Here is a 16,683-nt window from a genome sequence, read left to right as displayed (position 1 = left end):
AGAAGCTTGAACGTTCAAACTTTGCACAGTTGTACTGCGGTTAGATAATATACACTTTTACACTAACGTATACTTCTCTTTTATGCGAAATCTTTTATTTTTAATTTTATTAATTAGAGAAATTTTTATTTTAGCTGTAGAGAAACTGAGATAAGACAAAGTGAAGTGCAGTTATATTCTAGTTTTGTAAGCGATGTGTATGGCTGAGCAGTATTATTGGTTCCAAGGATCTCAACATGACACACTTCTCGTAAGATGTTTTTAATTTCTTAATGTAATCGCACAGAATTTACAGTCACATACAAATGTTTGGAATCCCAGAATATTGTCAAGAGAATTTTTTTTTTGAAGGTTGTTTTGAATTTTTTGATTGTGGGCCAACTGTAGTGCTGGTATTCCATGCTGTTGTTTTTCTTCTGGTCACCATAATAAACCCAAGTTTCATCCCCTGTCACAATACTGAAAAGGAAGTCATCTCCCTCGTCACGATAAAATTTCATAGGCTGTTCACAAAATTCCTTACATTGTTTGTTCTTTTTTGAGAGTTAGCATGCCACCCAATGTGAACAGATTATTAGCCCAATTTTGTAACAATGTGTCTATCATTCTTTTGAGATACCTATTCTGGTGGCAATGTGTTGTGCAATACAACGGTCATTTTGATCTATTCATCTACCTCCTTTGGTACTTATCAGTTTCAGAAACTGACTGACCATTCTAAGGTTTATCATTGATATTCACCTTACCAGCTTCTGATGTACATTTTATTACCCACCTACTCACAGTAATTCAATCAACAAATTCATCACCTAACATGGGATTGTAGATGAATCTCACCTCATCACTTTTTCCATTGTTAAAAATTCAATCACTACACATTGTTTTAAGACATTCTGACATACCAAGCATTCTCGAATCCGTAACAATGGTGTCCAACAGAATGAGAGAGCGTACATCAACAAGCAACCCTCGTAATTGAACTATTACTTCCAAACGCACTAAATTTTATTGAAAGATGAAAAAACATAACATAAAACAAATGGATATTTTTATCTGAATGATAAAGGGCAGTCCTTATTCATTTTAATGTTGACACGATTAACATAATTATCCATTTCTCCATAATTTAAAATGTATTTATTATTTTTCAAATTTATATTATCATGTAATATACACACCAGAGCAAATAAAGATATCAACTGAATTAAGTATAATTAAAAGCTAATGTGAAATCCCCAGTTACAGCTACTGCTTTCCATAGAATTATTCTCTAGTCTGTCTTAGTAAATATATTATTTCAGAATGAAGATGACAACAAACTCTACTAGGATGCATAATAACACTCGTATGTCCATTTATTTTTAACTGTAATCTAGAAAATTAATATCGGGAATTTAGAAAACTAAATTTAAATTCAGGTAAACTAATTTGAATTCAGGTACTAAGTCATATTTTTCTTAATTTATTTATTTTACGCTTTTTTAATAAAAATACAATAATTAATCTATTTAATTCTAAGGAAGATTTTCATGGTAAACAGATCGACCTCTTTGTAATCGTTCTTTTCTCATCTCAGTAATAACCCACGAAGGTGTGCCTCTCTTAAAAGGAATAGCATTTGGAAATGGTAGAGGTGGAGGAGGTTTCTTGAATGGATGTGTCTTCTTTAGTTTTTTCAACAGGAACTCTTTGGATATCTGTTTCGGATCTCTGTATTTGTCCAGGTATCTATAATAAAAAATTATATACAGTAAATCAACATAATAATTTAGTCTACTTGTTTTTTTGAACTACTACTTATTGTTAACTACAATACACAACCAGTTATAGTAATTTGTTTTATGATTTTAAGCACACCAAAACTGACAACAAATGAAAAAGGCAGCTGATCACAGACAACCAAACCAACCAGGCAAATTGAATAAACAAAATTATTTAGAGTTACAGTCAGCTGCATACCTTACAATCTAATTGTTACATATCACTTGTAATGTCTTAGCAATTAGAACTTAGAAATTAAAAGGAGTAAATTAAGCAAAATGCTAACAACTAAAGCCAACGAACCAATTCCTGAGGATCATCATAGTTAGGACCATTGGGTGCTTTTATAAGCATCATCTGAAGTCATATTTAGACAATGAACAAGACTGATTTTTACTTTACAAGTATAATTTAAACCTCACTTATTTTAAAAAGTAAATGCGTACTAGCCCAAATAATATTAATGGTAAATAGAAATTTCAGGTTAATTGTTACTAATATCAAGGAAGGATATTTACTAATATCAAGGCAAGCAAGGATATTTTAAGGGCTCGTTTATACCCAGCAGACACATCATACAGAAAATAATTCGCACAGAAAATTAAATTAAATTTCAGAAAATTGCAAGAAAGATAACTGAATATAATGTAAAAGTAATAAAATATTAAGCAATGACTTTCCAGAATCAGAGTAGAACTTTACTTAAAGCAAAAACCTACAAGTACAGAAAAAATGAAGCAGTCGTGAGTAACTTGACAAACTTGGTTCATTATATCCAGCATAATTTCTACAACTGAGGCAGCGATTCAGTTTTGTAGTACGGCAAAGTTGGAAGTTAAGGATGGAAAACACTTGAAATTTAATAAACACCCATAAGAGTGGTGTCAAATCTGGGGAACAAGATGGAAATTAAGCTAGCCTGACTGGTCTACCGGCTTGAGTAGATTGGTAGATCTACTCAGAAAATCTTGGGCTTTGGATGGTAGAGCACCATCTAGCTCCAAATGAAAGGGTAATCATTCTTGCTCAAATATAGAATGAGAAAATTTAAAACATATCCATGAACACAATACAGTTTACAATATTCTCAATGAAAAGACGGGGGTGTACATTTTAACTTCGCTAACAGCACAAAAGTTTAATGCACTTGTGTTAATATGCTCTATATTCAACTGGTTTTTTGCTGTTCCAGATATCTTTTTACTGTCCAACTGGTGACCTAAAATGTCAATCAGTGGAGATTATGTTTTTTAGGGAACTTCATTTCCTTCTATCTGATTAACAGTTCCACACAGAGGTCTCTTATGTCCTCTGTTGTTATGACCCAGTTGTAATGACTCTTATTATTAATTTCTTAATAATATCAAACCACACTAATCCCATAGTTTTAATTTCCAATGTTTAACACACTCCAAACATTTGTTTGATCATACCTGTTAAGAATACCACTACTACCAATATCAAGTTCAAAGCTTGTACTTGGGGAATATGGAAATCAAATTTTGTAGCATATGAAAAACACCACACCTAATCAACGTATGAACCTGAGACCTTCCAGACAAAAGAAATACCACCACTATGCCGTGGAGATCAGCATGTTTTACAAAGAGTGTTGCATAAATTTACAGGGATTAGACACAAAACTCTGCTAACCTCATCCACAGTAGCATCAAAACTATAAAGACAAACTCCATCTGTTTCATATCAAATAGAAAAATTGGTCTTAGCAAAATTTTGTTACCAAGAATAAATTATACATCTGCTTAGAAGATCCTTATTATACCACATATGAGTACCTCTGATCTTAGCATGCTGCACATAAGAGTTAGGTCCGCTAGGAGAAGATACCAGAGTCGCCCCCTAACAGGGATTATCGTTGATGACGTGCGCGCTGAGCATCTGCGAATCTACCAGCGCGCCCATAATAAGTATGTTCAGGAAGCCAGACTCAAGTTATGGCAAGACTACATGCGCGAGTTGGAGTGCAGCCCCTGGCAGCTCGCAAAATTATGTAACCAGCCCAAGCCATTGCATGTGCTATCCAGTGGTCGATGTGGGTTTGGTGGTCATGAACACACTTTAACTCGGTGGCGACTTACCAGGCGTTCCTGGATACTGTATTACCAGACGCTCCGAAGGGTGAAACAGAGATCGGCATTAGGACGAGGGCTGCACCCTTCCCTGGCATACAGGCTGTGGATCCCGTAGAAATAGATATAGACCATAGATATTCTACAATCAGCTGCCTGTCATAAGAGAGCTGCTTGGCAGGTTGTTCACAGGATGCCTTAGCTGGGCCTGCTTCCTGACTTGTTGGAAAGTAGCTTTGGTGAGGGTGCTCTTAAAACCAGGACAGAATCCTAGCGAGGATGGCAGTTATCGGCCCATCAGCCTCTTGCCAGTAATTGGCAAGTTGCTTGAAAGGCTGGTTGTGGAAAGGCTCTGGGAAAGCATCAATATGAATTCATTTCTAAATCAAGGCCTGTATGGCTTCAAGAAAGGGGTTGGCACTGTGGATTGCATCTTAAATGCTCTTGCCGAGGTGGAAAGCGCTGACTGTAAATATGTTGTGGCAATTTTTATAGACATAGAGGCAGAATTTCCTTCATTGTGTTGGAGTTCTGTCCTCTATGAGTTGGAACGCCGCAATGTTCCTGTAGCCCTGCAGACCGTAGTACATGACTATTTGTCTAATCATGTGCACCTAGCTGTGGAAAAATCCTTAACCAGGGGAAGCCCGCAGGGTTCCATTCTCGGTTCCCTGCTGTGCAACCTGGTATTTAACGGGTTTCTGGGATTGACATTCCCAGAAGGGGTCACAACCCAGGCTTTCGCCAATGACTGATTCCTTTTAGTTCACAGTAATTCATGACTGCAGCTGGAAGATTGAGTGCAAGCGGTCTTAACTGTGGAATGCTAGATGGACATTCAAAATTTAAAGATTTCTGTGCCCAAGACAAAGTTTAAGATTCTCAAGGGTGCAGAAAAATTATCGTACAGTCGAAACCCCCACATTAAGTATAAAGGTTGTTTAATCAGTCGTCAAATCAGGCGGCTGTTTAATCAGCCGAAAAATCAGGCAGCTGTTAATCAGGCATTCCAACACCTGAACTCTCTTCATAAGAGAGTTTATAAGTACCTAGGTGTTTTGTTTGATGAGAAGTTGCTGTTTAGCAACCACATTAGGCAAGTAATGGCAGACATCGTCTCAATGATGCACAACTTAGGAGGATTGCTCAGAAGGACTATGGGTTGTCTGGCTGTCAAATGTACATGGTGTACCAAGATGTCTTTGAAAGCATGATTTCTTATGCGGTGCCCATTTGGGCACATAGGTTGGATATGAATAGAGCACTTAAATTTTGAACAAGGAGTGACCAGCACAGAGCCTTAATTGTATGCACTGGTGTTTTTTTAAAACAACCTTCCTACGAGGCTACCACCATATTGGGAAAGACTCTCCTAATCCATTTAGTGGTGAAAGTTCGGGCAGCCATGTGGAGGTTGCAAAAAGGCCGGGCCAGTACCAGAACGGAATGGTGATCACAATGCACCGGATCTAAATTTCATTGTTGCCCATCTCCCGCCTGCAAAAGAGACTGCAGAGCCTCATGATGGAAGCATGGCAGCTGGAATGGGACACCACAAATAAGGGAAGAGTCCTGTACAAGTTTATATGGGATCTGAGGGGATGGTATGCCTCGAGTTTGTTTTTAAGGGCAATGGGTGCCCAGATGCTCACCAACCACGTTAATTTGAAGGGTGTTAATTAATTTGATTTGTGTTTCAGTTCTGCCTGGCAGCTGATCAGCTGTGCGTCTGCAGGGAGGTCGAATCAAATGAACATCTGATGTTTGACTGCCCTACCCTTGGAGGGGCCAGAGACCAAGCGGCCACCCTGGAACTTAGAGGTCAAAGGGAAAATTGGCCACTCACAAGTGGCAAGTCAATGTGGCGAGAGCCGCATTGTCGGACCATGTGGGAGTTCCCTGATGTGGTTGCTATGTTCAACCGACATCAGTAGTTTACTTAAGGGAAAGATTCCTAGCAAACTGCTGTGGGAAGCTACCTTATGGCTGACCACCAGCAGGCAATTAAGGCTCCAAGTGCTTTAATATGGTGGACAGGTACTTACTTGCTGGCATTCAGCAACCTAGGCGTGGCAGCGAATTTCTGTCTTGACAAAGTAAATTTTAATTTATGGATGTCATATATATTTTTAGTAGTTGACGGGGTGACCCATTTTAGTAAATATATGACAAGTGAGCAGTTGGGACATATAAGCCTGTGGTGTATGGCACCACACTTAGTTCGCTCAAGCTGTTAGGTAAGCTCTAGGAACTATTTAGGACACTGGTCCCTAACTGTTTCAAGGCTCAGTAGCCGTTTGTGGCACAGACATTCGGTCTTATGCTTTAGGGCGACCAAATGGGGTGGTGGCGGGAGAAATGCCAAGCAAACCAGTACCACATATGAAAACTAGTTTTAGATTTAGCTACATGAAATCAGAACGTGATCCACACCATTGTGAAAGAGAGTAGCCATTTTGCTAGCTAAACTGAACACACACTGCTAATGTTCTTGGTGAAGGAACTTTTACTACAAGCCAAATTATCAAACATTTTACTACAAAATGACACTTCAACTGATTCTGTAAGTATTCTGACTAAATCTTGATACATTTACAAAATTTTAAAATCGCCCTATACTAAGTTTAAAAGATCTAAGAAACCTGCAACAACATTAAACGAAAAAACTTAATATTATTACTCACATATTAAAAGCTTTCCTTAAGGGGAACCATTCTTGCTTTCTTACATAAGGTGGATCAAAATCATATTCAAATATTGGCTCTTTCATATTAAGTGTATTATGAAAGAAATCTGTCAATGAAGGCTCCCAGTCAGATTGGAAAAATGATAATCCAGCAGGAGTTAAGACATCTTGATGTTCTCTATAGAAATCATAAGTATGAAATGTTCTATTATCCAACTCCAAACTGTAAGCAAAACAATTTTTATATTTTAACTAAACAAAAATTAATTAAAACCTTTTTGATAGTACATATAACAAAAAAGAATATCGGGATATTCCATTTTAATTCAAAACATCTTCAAAAATTTGATTGCATCACTATTCTGATTTTTATGATAATTGGTATACAATAACTACCCACCTTGTAGTGGCAAAATTTTTTTTTTATATTTTTAAAAATATTTTTCTTGGGTATTACATTACTAACTCACAAACAGGTAAAAATCGCCATTTTCGTCACTTTTTCCGTGAGCTGTACCATTCTTATTTTACAACACAGAGAGGTCAAAAAGAGCTTTTTGGAAAGAGTAAAGATGGAACTTCATCTTACTGTACTCAAGATTCTTTTTGTTCCATAACTAAATCTTGTAATGTCTACTTAAACTACATTTACAAATTTTTTTTTTCAAATTTTGGGCTCAAATTAATAATGAAGGGCTTAAGGTAACAAGCCTGTTTTTTTACCTTTTAACTCTTAGGTACTAGTGGTACTTATAAAATAGAAATGCCAGATCGTAAGATTTTGAAAATGTCTCATTTTTGGGGCCCGAAAATCAGATGCAGAACAGGTGGCAAAATCTTACATTTTTACAGCAGTAAGTACTTTTTATGTTCGTTAAAGCCACATAAAATTTATTTTGTTGCTCAAAGGGGTTGATAAAGCCAACAAAACCACACATATCAGGAATCGTTATAAAAATGAAAGAAATGTTAGCAGCAGCATATTGCCAGCAACAGGGACCATTTTGAAGGGACAACCCTAAGGACAATACATTAATAAATTTTTTATTTGTATTTTTTTAACATACCTCATATATACCATGTTTGGCTTACATAAAGTTTAGAATTAAAATTGCCATTAATACATTATGGCAACTTAAATCATCAATTGGAGAATTTTAGCTGTTGAAATCACTGAAAAACAATATTAAAAGAGCTTGTCTATCAGAGCTCTGTATATTCACAATTTGTACAAATTACTTTTTTTATTTATTTATTTTATTTTTTTTTATTTATTATTATTATTAATTATTATTTACTTATTTATTATTTTTTTAAAGATTACAACTGCAACCTTTATTGTCATCTCTCAATACTTTTCTGTATTTTTTATTTTATGATTATAGATGAATTACTAACTTAAATTATTGCATATACTAATTTGTTTACACCTCTTTTTAACTCACAAATAACAAAACATAATGTAATTTTTTTTATAAAGGACATTCATAATTATTAATTTAATGTTAATAAAGTAAAAAAATAATGAAGATACACAAGTTTTATTTATTTTTATCTCTTGCTTATGAGTAGTCATACTTTTGCTTAGCATAGGGCAGCATGAAAAATTTTAATTGTAAAAGGGCACTGCGACTCTGAGTTTGGGAACCACTGGTATATGTAATAAAAAACACAGTCTATAAAATTATAAATATTGTATATTATTCTATCAAACTTTACAATAATACTGCTCAATTTAAAAGAAATTGTACAGATGCATAAGTAACTCACTGCAAAGCATAATAAATGTATAAGCATTTATTGATATAAAAACATAACTAATTGATATAACTAGTTTTTTCTTTTCCATTTTTTAAAGTGATTTTCTATGTTAAAAAATGTGGATCGGGAGTTAAGTGACGACAACTTAATAATAAAAGAACAAATGAATCTGAACTTGCCGTTCCAGAATATAATGCACAAATCCTTCTTATCACTGCTGTATGTAACATCATGATGTACCTAAGCAGCCTGGAAGTGTTGCTGCTACATAAGTTCTTGGACCATGTCTGCAGCAAGAGAGAAATTAAAATATACTGATAGCACAGCAATGTAAAGGATTCTCTTAGAGTGAACTACAAGTAATTTCTCAGAAGCAGTATAAAGCATAACATTCTATCATTGAAGCACACAATATAATAAAACACCTTTAATAATATATTTTTTGAAATTATTAATGAAATGATCACAGAAAGAAAATCTTATGAACAGTAAATCAGAATAATATTACTCACCAAGGAGATGGCTTCTTTAACTTAGAAAAATCAATTATCTTATCTTGTTTATAAAGTACAAATATATATCTGTGATAACCAGTTCCATGAGGAGGGAAAGGTTGCAAATAATCCCAAACTACTTCACCCTTTTTAACATCTGAACCAGGTATGTTACCACTGAAATATGAGATAAGAAAATATAAATTACACTAATTCATTTACTTTAGGTGTGTATATATATATATATATATATATATAAGATATCAGGTTAGAAACAAAAATGAATATAACATAAAAGAAACAAAAACACGAGGACGATTAGCTATTTTGAGGCTACAAAGATTAACACTCAAACATCAAGGAAAAATTCCGTCACACTAGTAGCAGCAAATAATAATTTGAACATATTGTCATCCCAAGCTAACCAAAACTACACTAAACATTAATTTTTTTTTAAATTAGTAGTTTTAGGTTAGCTTAGTTTTTAAAAATCTGACAAGAGCTGAGAGAATCACGAGTATTATCTGCTCTACTAAAGCATCTAGTGGTTCTAAAGCATCTGTACATCTACAGATGAAAACTGTCTAAAAGTTAAATCTGTTGACCAGCACATAATTGTATAAGAAAAGGGAAATATATTAAAGACATTGAAAAAAGATACATCAGCGCACGTATTAAGCAAATCGGTCCCTGCTCAGATACTGTAAAAATCAATGGGGCACAGCCAACTGATCAATAAATGTAGGTCAATCAGAAGACCGCAACAAGTACTCTTTATGATGTGAACTCCCCTGGCCTTTCTCAGTAAGAAAGGATCAGAGGTGCATCTAGTATCAGAAGCCTATTTAGTCGGAAAATGACACAAAGCAGATGTGGTTCAAATGTTTTTTAACTAGATGTTCCAGTTTCCTCGGATCACAGATGGACTCTGTCGCAAACCAGATTTGGAAAAAGAAGTCTTTCCAAAGGCCCTAACAGAAAGCTACAATCCACAAAGTGATTGAGTTTTGCATATTATAGTTAATAACTTTAATTTAAGATTATAACAGAAATATTATACAGGTAAGCAACAGAAATTCTTAATAATATTGTGTATGTAGAAACAGCATGCATCAAGCCTAATAGCCTGATATATTCCGGCAACATAGTATAGGGAGTAAAGCTAAAAAGATCAACTATTTTAAAATAAATGTAAAAAATTAACTCCAATGATGACTTTAAAAAAATTTGATAGTTTTTATGCAGGTTGATTCATCTAATGGAAAACCAAAATGAAAACAGCTTAACTACAGTTATCAAAAGTTTATTATGTGGCGGCTTTTTCCAGACAATTTTTTTTTTAATGAAGAAACTAGATCACAAAAATTACAATCTAAGGATACTCCAGCACAAAACCATTAAGTTGTACGAGCATGTAGTTTTACCTAGCTCAACCCATTTTTGTTATTTTTAAATTCTTAACCATTACTTATTTCACGACAAACAAATGTTATTTCAATTCACTTACATGAACCAGTGGACATATTCAGCATTATCATGTGTAAGATGACCATCGGGGTTTGTTAATATAAGAGTCCACAAAGTATTAGATGGCGCTTCATAAACTACTTCAGGAGCAGCTGACGCCTATAAATGAAGTAAAGTTTTTGTTATAAAATTGAAATTAGATGACAATTTAAATAAATATTTAAAAGACACCACACACATATATGGTAATGCATAAGCTAAGGGAAAGCCAACTTGTGTTTAAATTAGAGGACAAGAACATAATTAATTCCTTAACATCAAATCAGGGTAGCAATGACTTTCTCATTCACAAAATGACAAGTCAAGCAGAACACAAGTACAAAATTTTTATCTGCCCCTCTCTAAGTGTTAAACAAAATGACACTGTTATGATTGGGACCACCCACATGAAGTTAAAAAGTCATGAGAATTTGTTAGACAAGCAGTAACTTGTACAGGGAGCTAGATAACAATAAATAAATAAATACCACAACTTATCATGAAATAAAAATATAAATAATAAAGAATATTTTTATGTATTTTATTTTATGTATAAAAGTTACAGTATATTCATAAAGGTTTAATGCAAGGTTTACTAATAACTGTACACAACAAGTACCAAGACAAATTACAGATGCTTACAGAATTAAAAGCATAGACTTTTCTTCAGCAACACCAGAATAAAGGAAGTAAATTTCTTGACAGTATAGCTACTAGGTTGAGACATGGATTCAGTTTATCAGTATTGAAACAAAAAACCAATCCAAACAGTGGATACACAAAATCTTCGAACAAGCCCAAAAATTCAACAAAAAATTCTGACTGTTTTCAGATTGTAAAGGAATTTTGTTGGTAGAGGTAATTTATCAAGCCAGGCACAACAAATGCAGGCACTTTATTGTTAAAACTCTGTCAAAGCTTAAAACACAACAAATAGTGAAGGACATTAGTGAAGGGAATTGTGTTTTTTCATAACAATGCAAGCATGACCTCACACCACCGCTACCACTAAGGGTGTACTAAGCAAGTATACGTGGCTGATTTTATCCCCTATCAGCCCTGATTTGGATCAACTGATTTTCATGTGTTTATAAAATTGAAGAATTGGCAGGCTACTCGACACTTCAAAAGCAATGATGAATGTGGATGTTGTCAACAAATGGATGGGTGCTTTGTCAGTACCAATATTTGAAGATGGACTAGACAAGCTGGTATCACAATATGCAAAGTGTTTGAATTTAGGCAAGGATTATGTCGAGAAGTAATATAAGTACATACAACTTTTATATAATAATTTTTTCAATTTATTTTGTTTATCTTTATTACTCAACCAAGACAATTCATAAACAGCCCTCTTACATACATACCTGTGAAGGTTTTACATCATTTCCTCTAAAAACTGGAACAAATCCTTCATTAGATTTGTAAGATATATCCATAATGACAATAGGTAAAAAGAAAGCATCACCATACAAATCATTAAATATACCATAATGTTCAGCAATATCTTTGATCTGATATGGACCAACAGTTTTCTTCCAATCTTCATAGACTTCATCCAGTGGAATTGTTACTGTTTATGAAAAAAAAATCAATAAATAAATGACAGTTTAGCAGATATAAAGAATGATCAAAAGAAGAAATTTATAAAATCATGATACATTTGAAATTATTTGTAAACCAAATAGCAATTTTACAATTCTCTACTCCAATCTGCTTAAAAAATTTGCCACTACTAAACAAAAAAATAATTTTTAGGTTTAAAAAGTTGCACCCCTGATAAATTCTTACTTGTACTTTATATATATGTTGAACAGGATATAAATAAGTTTTTTCTTTTTTTAAATACGTATTATTTAACTCATCAACAGTAATATTGTTTCTATATAGAAAATCTTTAATTGTACTTTAAATAAATATATATATATATATATATATAGTTTAAATCTACAATGCATATTGCACACAACATAAAGGAACAAGGAGAACATGATACACTGTTATGCAACAGTTATCTAAACTGCACCACCAGATACATGATAAATTCATGCATTAATCTGGTGCACCCCAAAGGATTAGTAATTGTAATACTCTGGCAGCTATTTTTTTATGAATGAGAAGAAGAAAACCATATGATTTCTGAAGATAGAATTCTCCATCCCAGAAAGAGGTGCTAAGAAATGCTATAGAAATGGTTAATGTTTTTATTTTTTCAAATTGGCAAATATCAAGAGTCTGCTTACAGATAAAAGACTATACATAAATTGAATATTTCTTTCAGAAGGTTCAGATTTCTTTTTATTAATTTTAAAAATTCATTCAGAATATCAGTAAAGTAATATATTTTTTACTTATTTTACTTTTACTAATTTTATTTATTTTTAATTTATTTTGTACTTTTTTTTAGCTGTTTAGCAATATAGCTATTTTTTGTGGAAAGGTTTCTTGGTAACTGACCTGGATACTTAAATTGTGCTGTACAGTTTGATTTTATCTGAATTTTTTAAGTATTCAAAATATTTGTAATTAAGATTCTTAAAAATAAGCTTAAGCTGTACATGGAAGTGAAAACTTACATAAATGGAAAAGTGTACAAAATGACATTCTATGAAGGAAAACTGAACATTCATACAAAAACAGTTTAGGCTAACCTTCTCTACAGACTAAAGAAATAAGCAAAATAGAAACTAAAATCTGGAAGAATAAATAATTCACTTAAATAATTACACATTTCACTTCAGATTTAAAGGTCTTTCCTGCGCAAAATAGTCCATGAACATCTTTGATAAAAAAAAAATATTCCAGGCAGGATCCTTTACTACTGTCTGAAGATAAGAAAAAGTAAATCTTTAATCATATATAATTACATGTTTCACTTATCACAGATTGACAAGTCGCACAGTCATTACATGTTAATGGAATATAGTAATGAATGTTCTTGTATAACTTCAAAACAACAAATCAAACCAAATGAGAAATTATAATGTTTATAACTTCAAAAGTTTTATCACACTTGCAACCATTCTCAATCACAAGACTGATGTTCTTTTTTTTATTTTTTAAGGGTTTTTTCACTTAGGCAGATATATAACTTGAACTAACATATCTTGACATATATAATATGTCTCTAATATGACTAACATATTAAATTAGTTTAAACTTAATGAAAAATGGGACTTAGAACTTGGTCGGTCAAGAGTATGTTTGATTTGAACTATGTTTTTCAAATTAATACTTGGTCTTTATATACACATACTTCTGCATACAAATGTAGATGAATAAAAGGAAAGGAGTAATTTTACTTGAGCATGTTATTTTAGCCCATTCTATTCTTCTTTTTTTTTTATTACAATCTCAAATTATTTCCCTGAAGAATTTCCGGTGATTTACTTCAAATTTATTTTAATAACTTTCATAAATATTGATTTTTTTTAAATGATCATTTTTTTTTTTTTGTTTATATCAATCTTTATTATTAACATAAATATTTATGTATTACATATACATATATAACTACTTTGCATGCAGAAAACTGCTATAGAACACCTACTTTTTCAAATTCTATTTTCAAGCAAGTTACACTTGATATTTACCAGTAAGTTTCATAAAATTATTGGTTTTTCAATTCAGAAGATGTTGTATGTCATTTGCCACTTTCTCATAAAATTCTGACATACCTGGTGTCATTTACATAATTGAGGTAAATAATTTGACCTACTTCATGAAAAAGAGCTGTGGTTCTGGGAACTCTTTTTTGAGTTTTTAATAACTTTTCACATGGTTGGTTATAGTTCGTTTTTCTAAAAATAGGGTTTTGAAAAATTAAAAGTGTAAAGTAAAAAGTAAGGAATAAGAAGTTGTTTGTTTTTTTTTAAAGCTTCACACTTTTCACATTTTAAATTAAAAAGATGTTCTATCTTTTAAAAGATTTTTCTGACTTTTCAAGATAAAATTTTGAAATGCAGCCAACGAGAATTAAAAGTATGGTTAACTTTTTTTTATACATGATTCAGTTAGCTGTTTTGGTGGCATACAAAACATAAAAACTTAACTTAAAACAGTTTCTCTGAAAAAAATAATAGAAGTGATGAAAATGACAGTTCCAAAGGACATTTTGTAATGAAAGGAACATTTATTTACAAAATACAGTGAAACCAAAGAGGTGAAAATTAAATTATGCATTTCTACAAATCATTTTTAATCCGAGGGAACCAGTTTCAGCAAAACTTTAAATATTATTTAACAGCTTCAATTGCTAATATAAAACAGATTTCTAAATAATAACCTCAACAGTTCCATATTTACTCTACTAAGTTAAGGAGTAGATATGAAAAGATTTTAAACAACTTATGTTCAAAAAACAGAATAAAAAACAAGGTACAGATTTCTCCAACTTTTCAAAATTACTATTCAAAAAATATTACAGAAGTAAACAACCCGTCACCAATAATGCCAATTAATAAAGCAGTCTAAAATATTTTGACACACTTAATGCTATCTGCATTGTGTAAATTTCTGTCACTTTACATTATTTGTACTTATAATCTATCAATAAACTATCATTAATAATTTTCAATCAGTACATTAATAAACTATTCTATGACTATGAAAGGATTATTCTTCCACTAAAATATAAATCAAAAAAGAATCTTAAGAGAAGGAAAATAATCTCAAAAATAAAATTTACTTCTATATGTAGAAATTCTTCAGTTTTCTCCAAACAGAAAATAAAAATTGTAGAGGTACAATATGTGTTATCAACATACCAGAAACAAAACAAGAAATCTACATTAGGGTTGTATAATTTAAATACAATATGTAACAATTTTTCAGTAAATGACACACTAGGGAAAAGAAATGTTTAATTTGAACAAAAACTTTTTCATATGGTCTCATGCTATTCAATACCACAATTGTTGTGCTTCAGACTTATTTTTGCTTTCAATCATTAAATGAACAGAAACATAGTTAATAAATTAATTTGGCTACTTTGAAGCCATGTACCTACTCTTACACAGACTTCGGACTAATATGGTAACACCTTACATGGTATAATCATTTTTATTTGACAGATGCTACTCATTTCATACCCATTATTACACAAACAAATATTTTAAAGAATCTCTTTTTAGCGGGTGGAATTTGACTATTTTGTCCTTAGAATCAATTAATTCTACATGCTAACTAGAACTCCATGATACTATGAAAATAAAACCAATACCAAACAGAAGTCATAGTGCATTTATGATCAAAAAAATTCAAGGCAAACTGAAACATACTGCTTTCTAGTGATTAATAATAATTATACCAAGCAGCACACAAGCATAAGCAACATTGAAAGAGGGAGAGATTGCAGTCATGCAGAAGTATGCATGTACGTTAATAACATAAATTACAAACTAGACTACAGTAATATTAATAAAGAGAATACAAATGTATTTAAATTAATACAGATGATAATAACATAAAAAACTATTAGTATACTAAAACACTTTGTAGAACATTTCCTAACAGTAGATTACTGATTATTTAATTTTATCATTAAAGGTGTTTACCACATATACCAAAATAACTCACTGTAACATTTTAAATGACAAAAACAGCAACAATAAATAACTTACATTTATTGGCTCTTGCTAGCTTTTCTAACTCAGGATTATTACGAACTTTCTTTAAATGGGAAAGTTTCTCTGAAATTTCTTCATTTCTTTTACGTGCTTGTCTTGGTAAACCTATGTCTACCTTGTAGTAGATGCTTGGATCTTTGTAGTTAATTTCTGAAAAAAAAAAACATTTTTCATCACTTAGCAAAGTCTTCACAAAAATAGTTCCTTATATTAATTTGAAAAAAACTAACAACTAAATGACAGTGAACACCCCAAAAACCAGAAAATTCAAGTTTTTACCTTCAAGTCTCTGTTGTAGCGTTTTTGCTCGGTTAGGAGGTGTCCCTCTGGTCCTTATCACAGAGTTACGAACAAAAGGTTTCTTAATAATATTTACATCACCAATAAACAATCTATAGAACCTAGAAGCCATTATTTCCGAGGAACGTTTCACAAAACACTAATTAACTCATAACCCGTACACGCAAAATTCAAACATAACCTAACTACACGAAGTGGTATCTCGGAAAATTAACAATCTACAGAAATAACAATTGCGCTGAAATTTCCCACAATTCAAGTATTGCCTCAAAATAGTAATATGAATATTTATTTCTAAATTTTGTTACAGAAATAGAAATTACAATTTTTATTGTCAATAAAAAATAGTAGACTTTTAAGAAAATACAGAATATTATTTATATAAAATAATATTTAATAGATCTTAATAGGTAAACATTTTACGGACGTGACGTTACATTTTTATTAACGTATAACTT

General features: G+C 32.1%; 1 protein-coding gene across 1 annotated transcript; it reads right to left on the bottom strand.

Moving 5' to 3' along the window:
- Window positions 1-1,449: 1,449 nt before the first annotated feature.
- LOC142329029 (large ribosomal subunit protein mL38-like) lies at window positions 1,450-16,447 on the bottom strand. Its single transcript, XM_075373281.1, has 7 exons — window positions 16,205-16,447; window positions 15,920-16,075; window positions 11,666-11,871; window positions 10,300-10,418; window positions 8,811-8,969; window positions 6,536-6,760; window positions 1,450-1,728 (listed from the first exon to the last, which is right to left on the bottom strand). Exons 1-7 carry the CDS (start codon window positions 16,335-16,337, stop codon window positions 1,515-1,517), a joined length of 1,212 nt encoding a protein of 403 aa, XP_075229396.1. The 5' UTR covers window positions 16,338-16,447; the 3' UTR covers window positions 1,450-1,514.
- Between the last annotated feature and the right edge of the window lie 236 nt (window positions 16,448-16,683).

The sequence above is a fragment of the Lycorma delicatula genome, chromosome 8 (genome assembly GCF_047948215.1).
Source record: "Lycorma delicatula isolate Av1 chromosome 8, ASM4794821v1, whole genome shotgun sequence".
NCBI classification, from domain to species: domain Eukaryota; kingdom Metazoa; phylum Arthropoda; class Insecta; order Hemiptera; family Fulgoridae; genus Lycorma; species Lycorma delicatula.
Note: the sequence above shows the minus strand (reverse complement) of the source record. Positions and strands in the feature narration are given on the sequence as shown.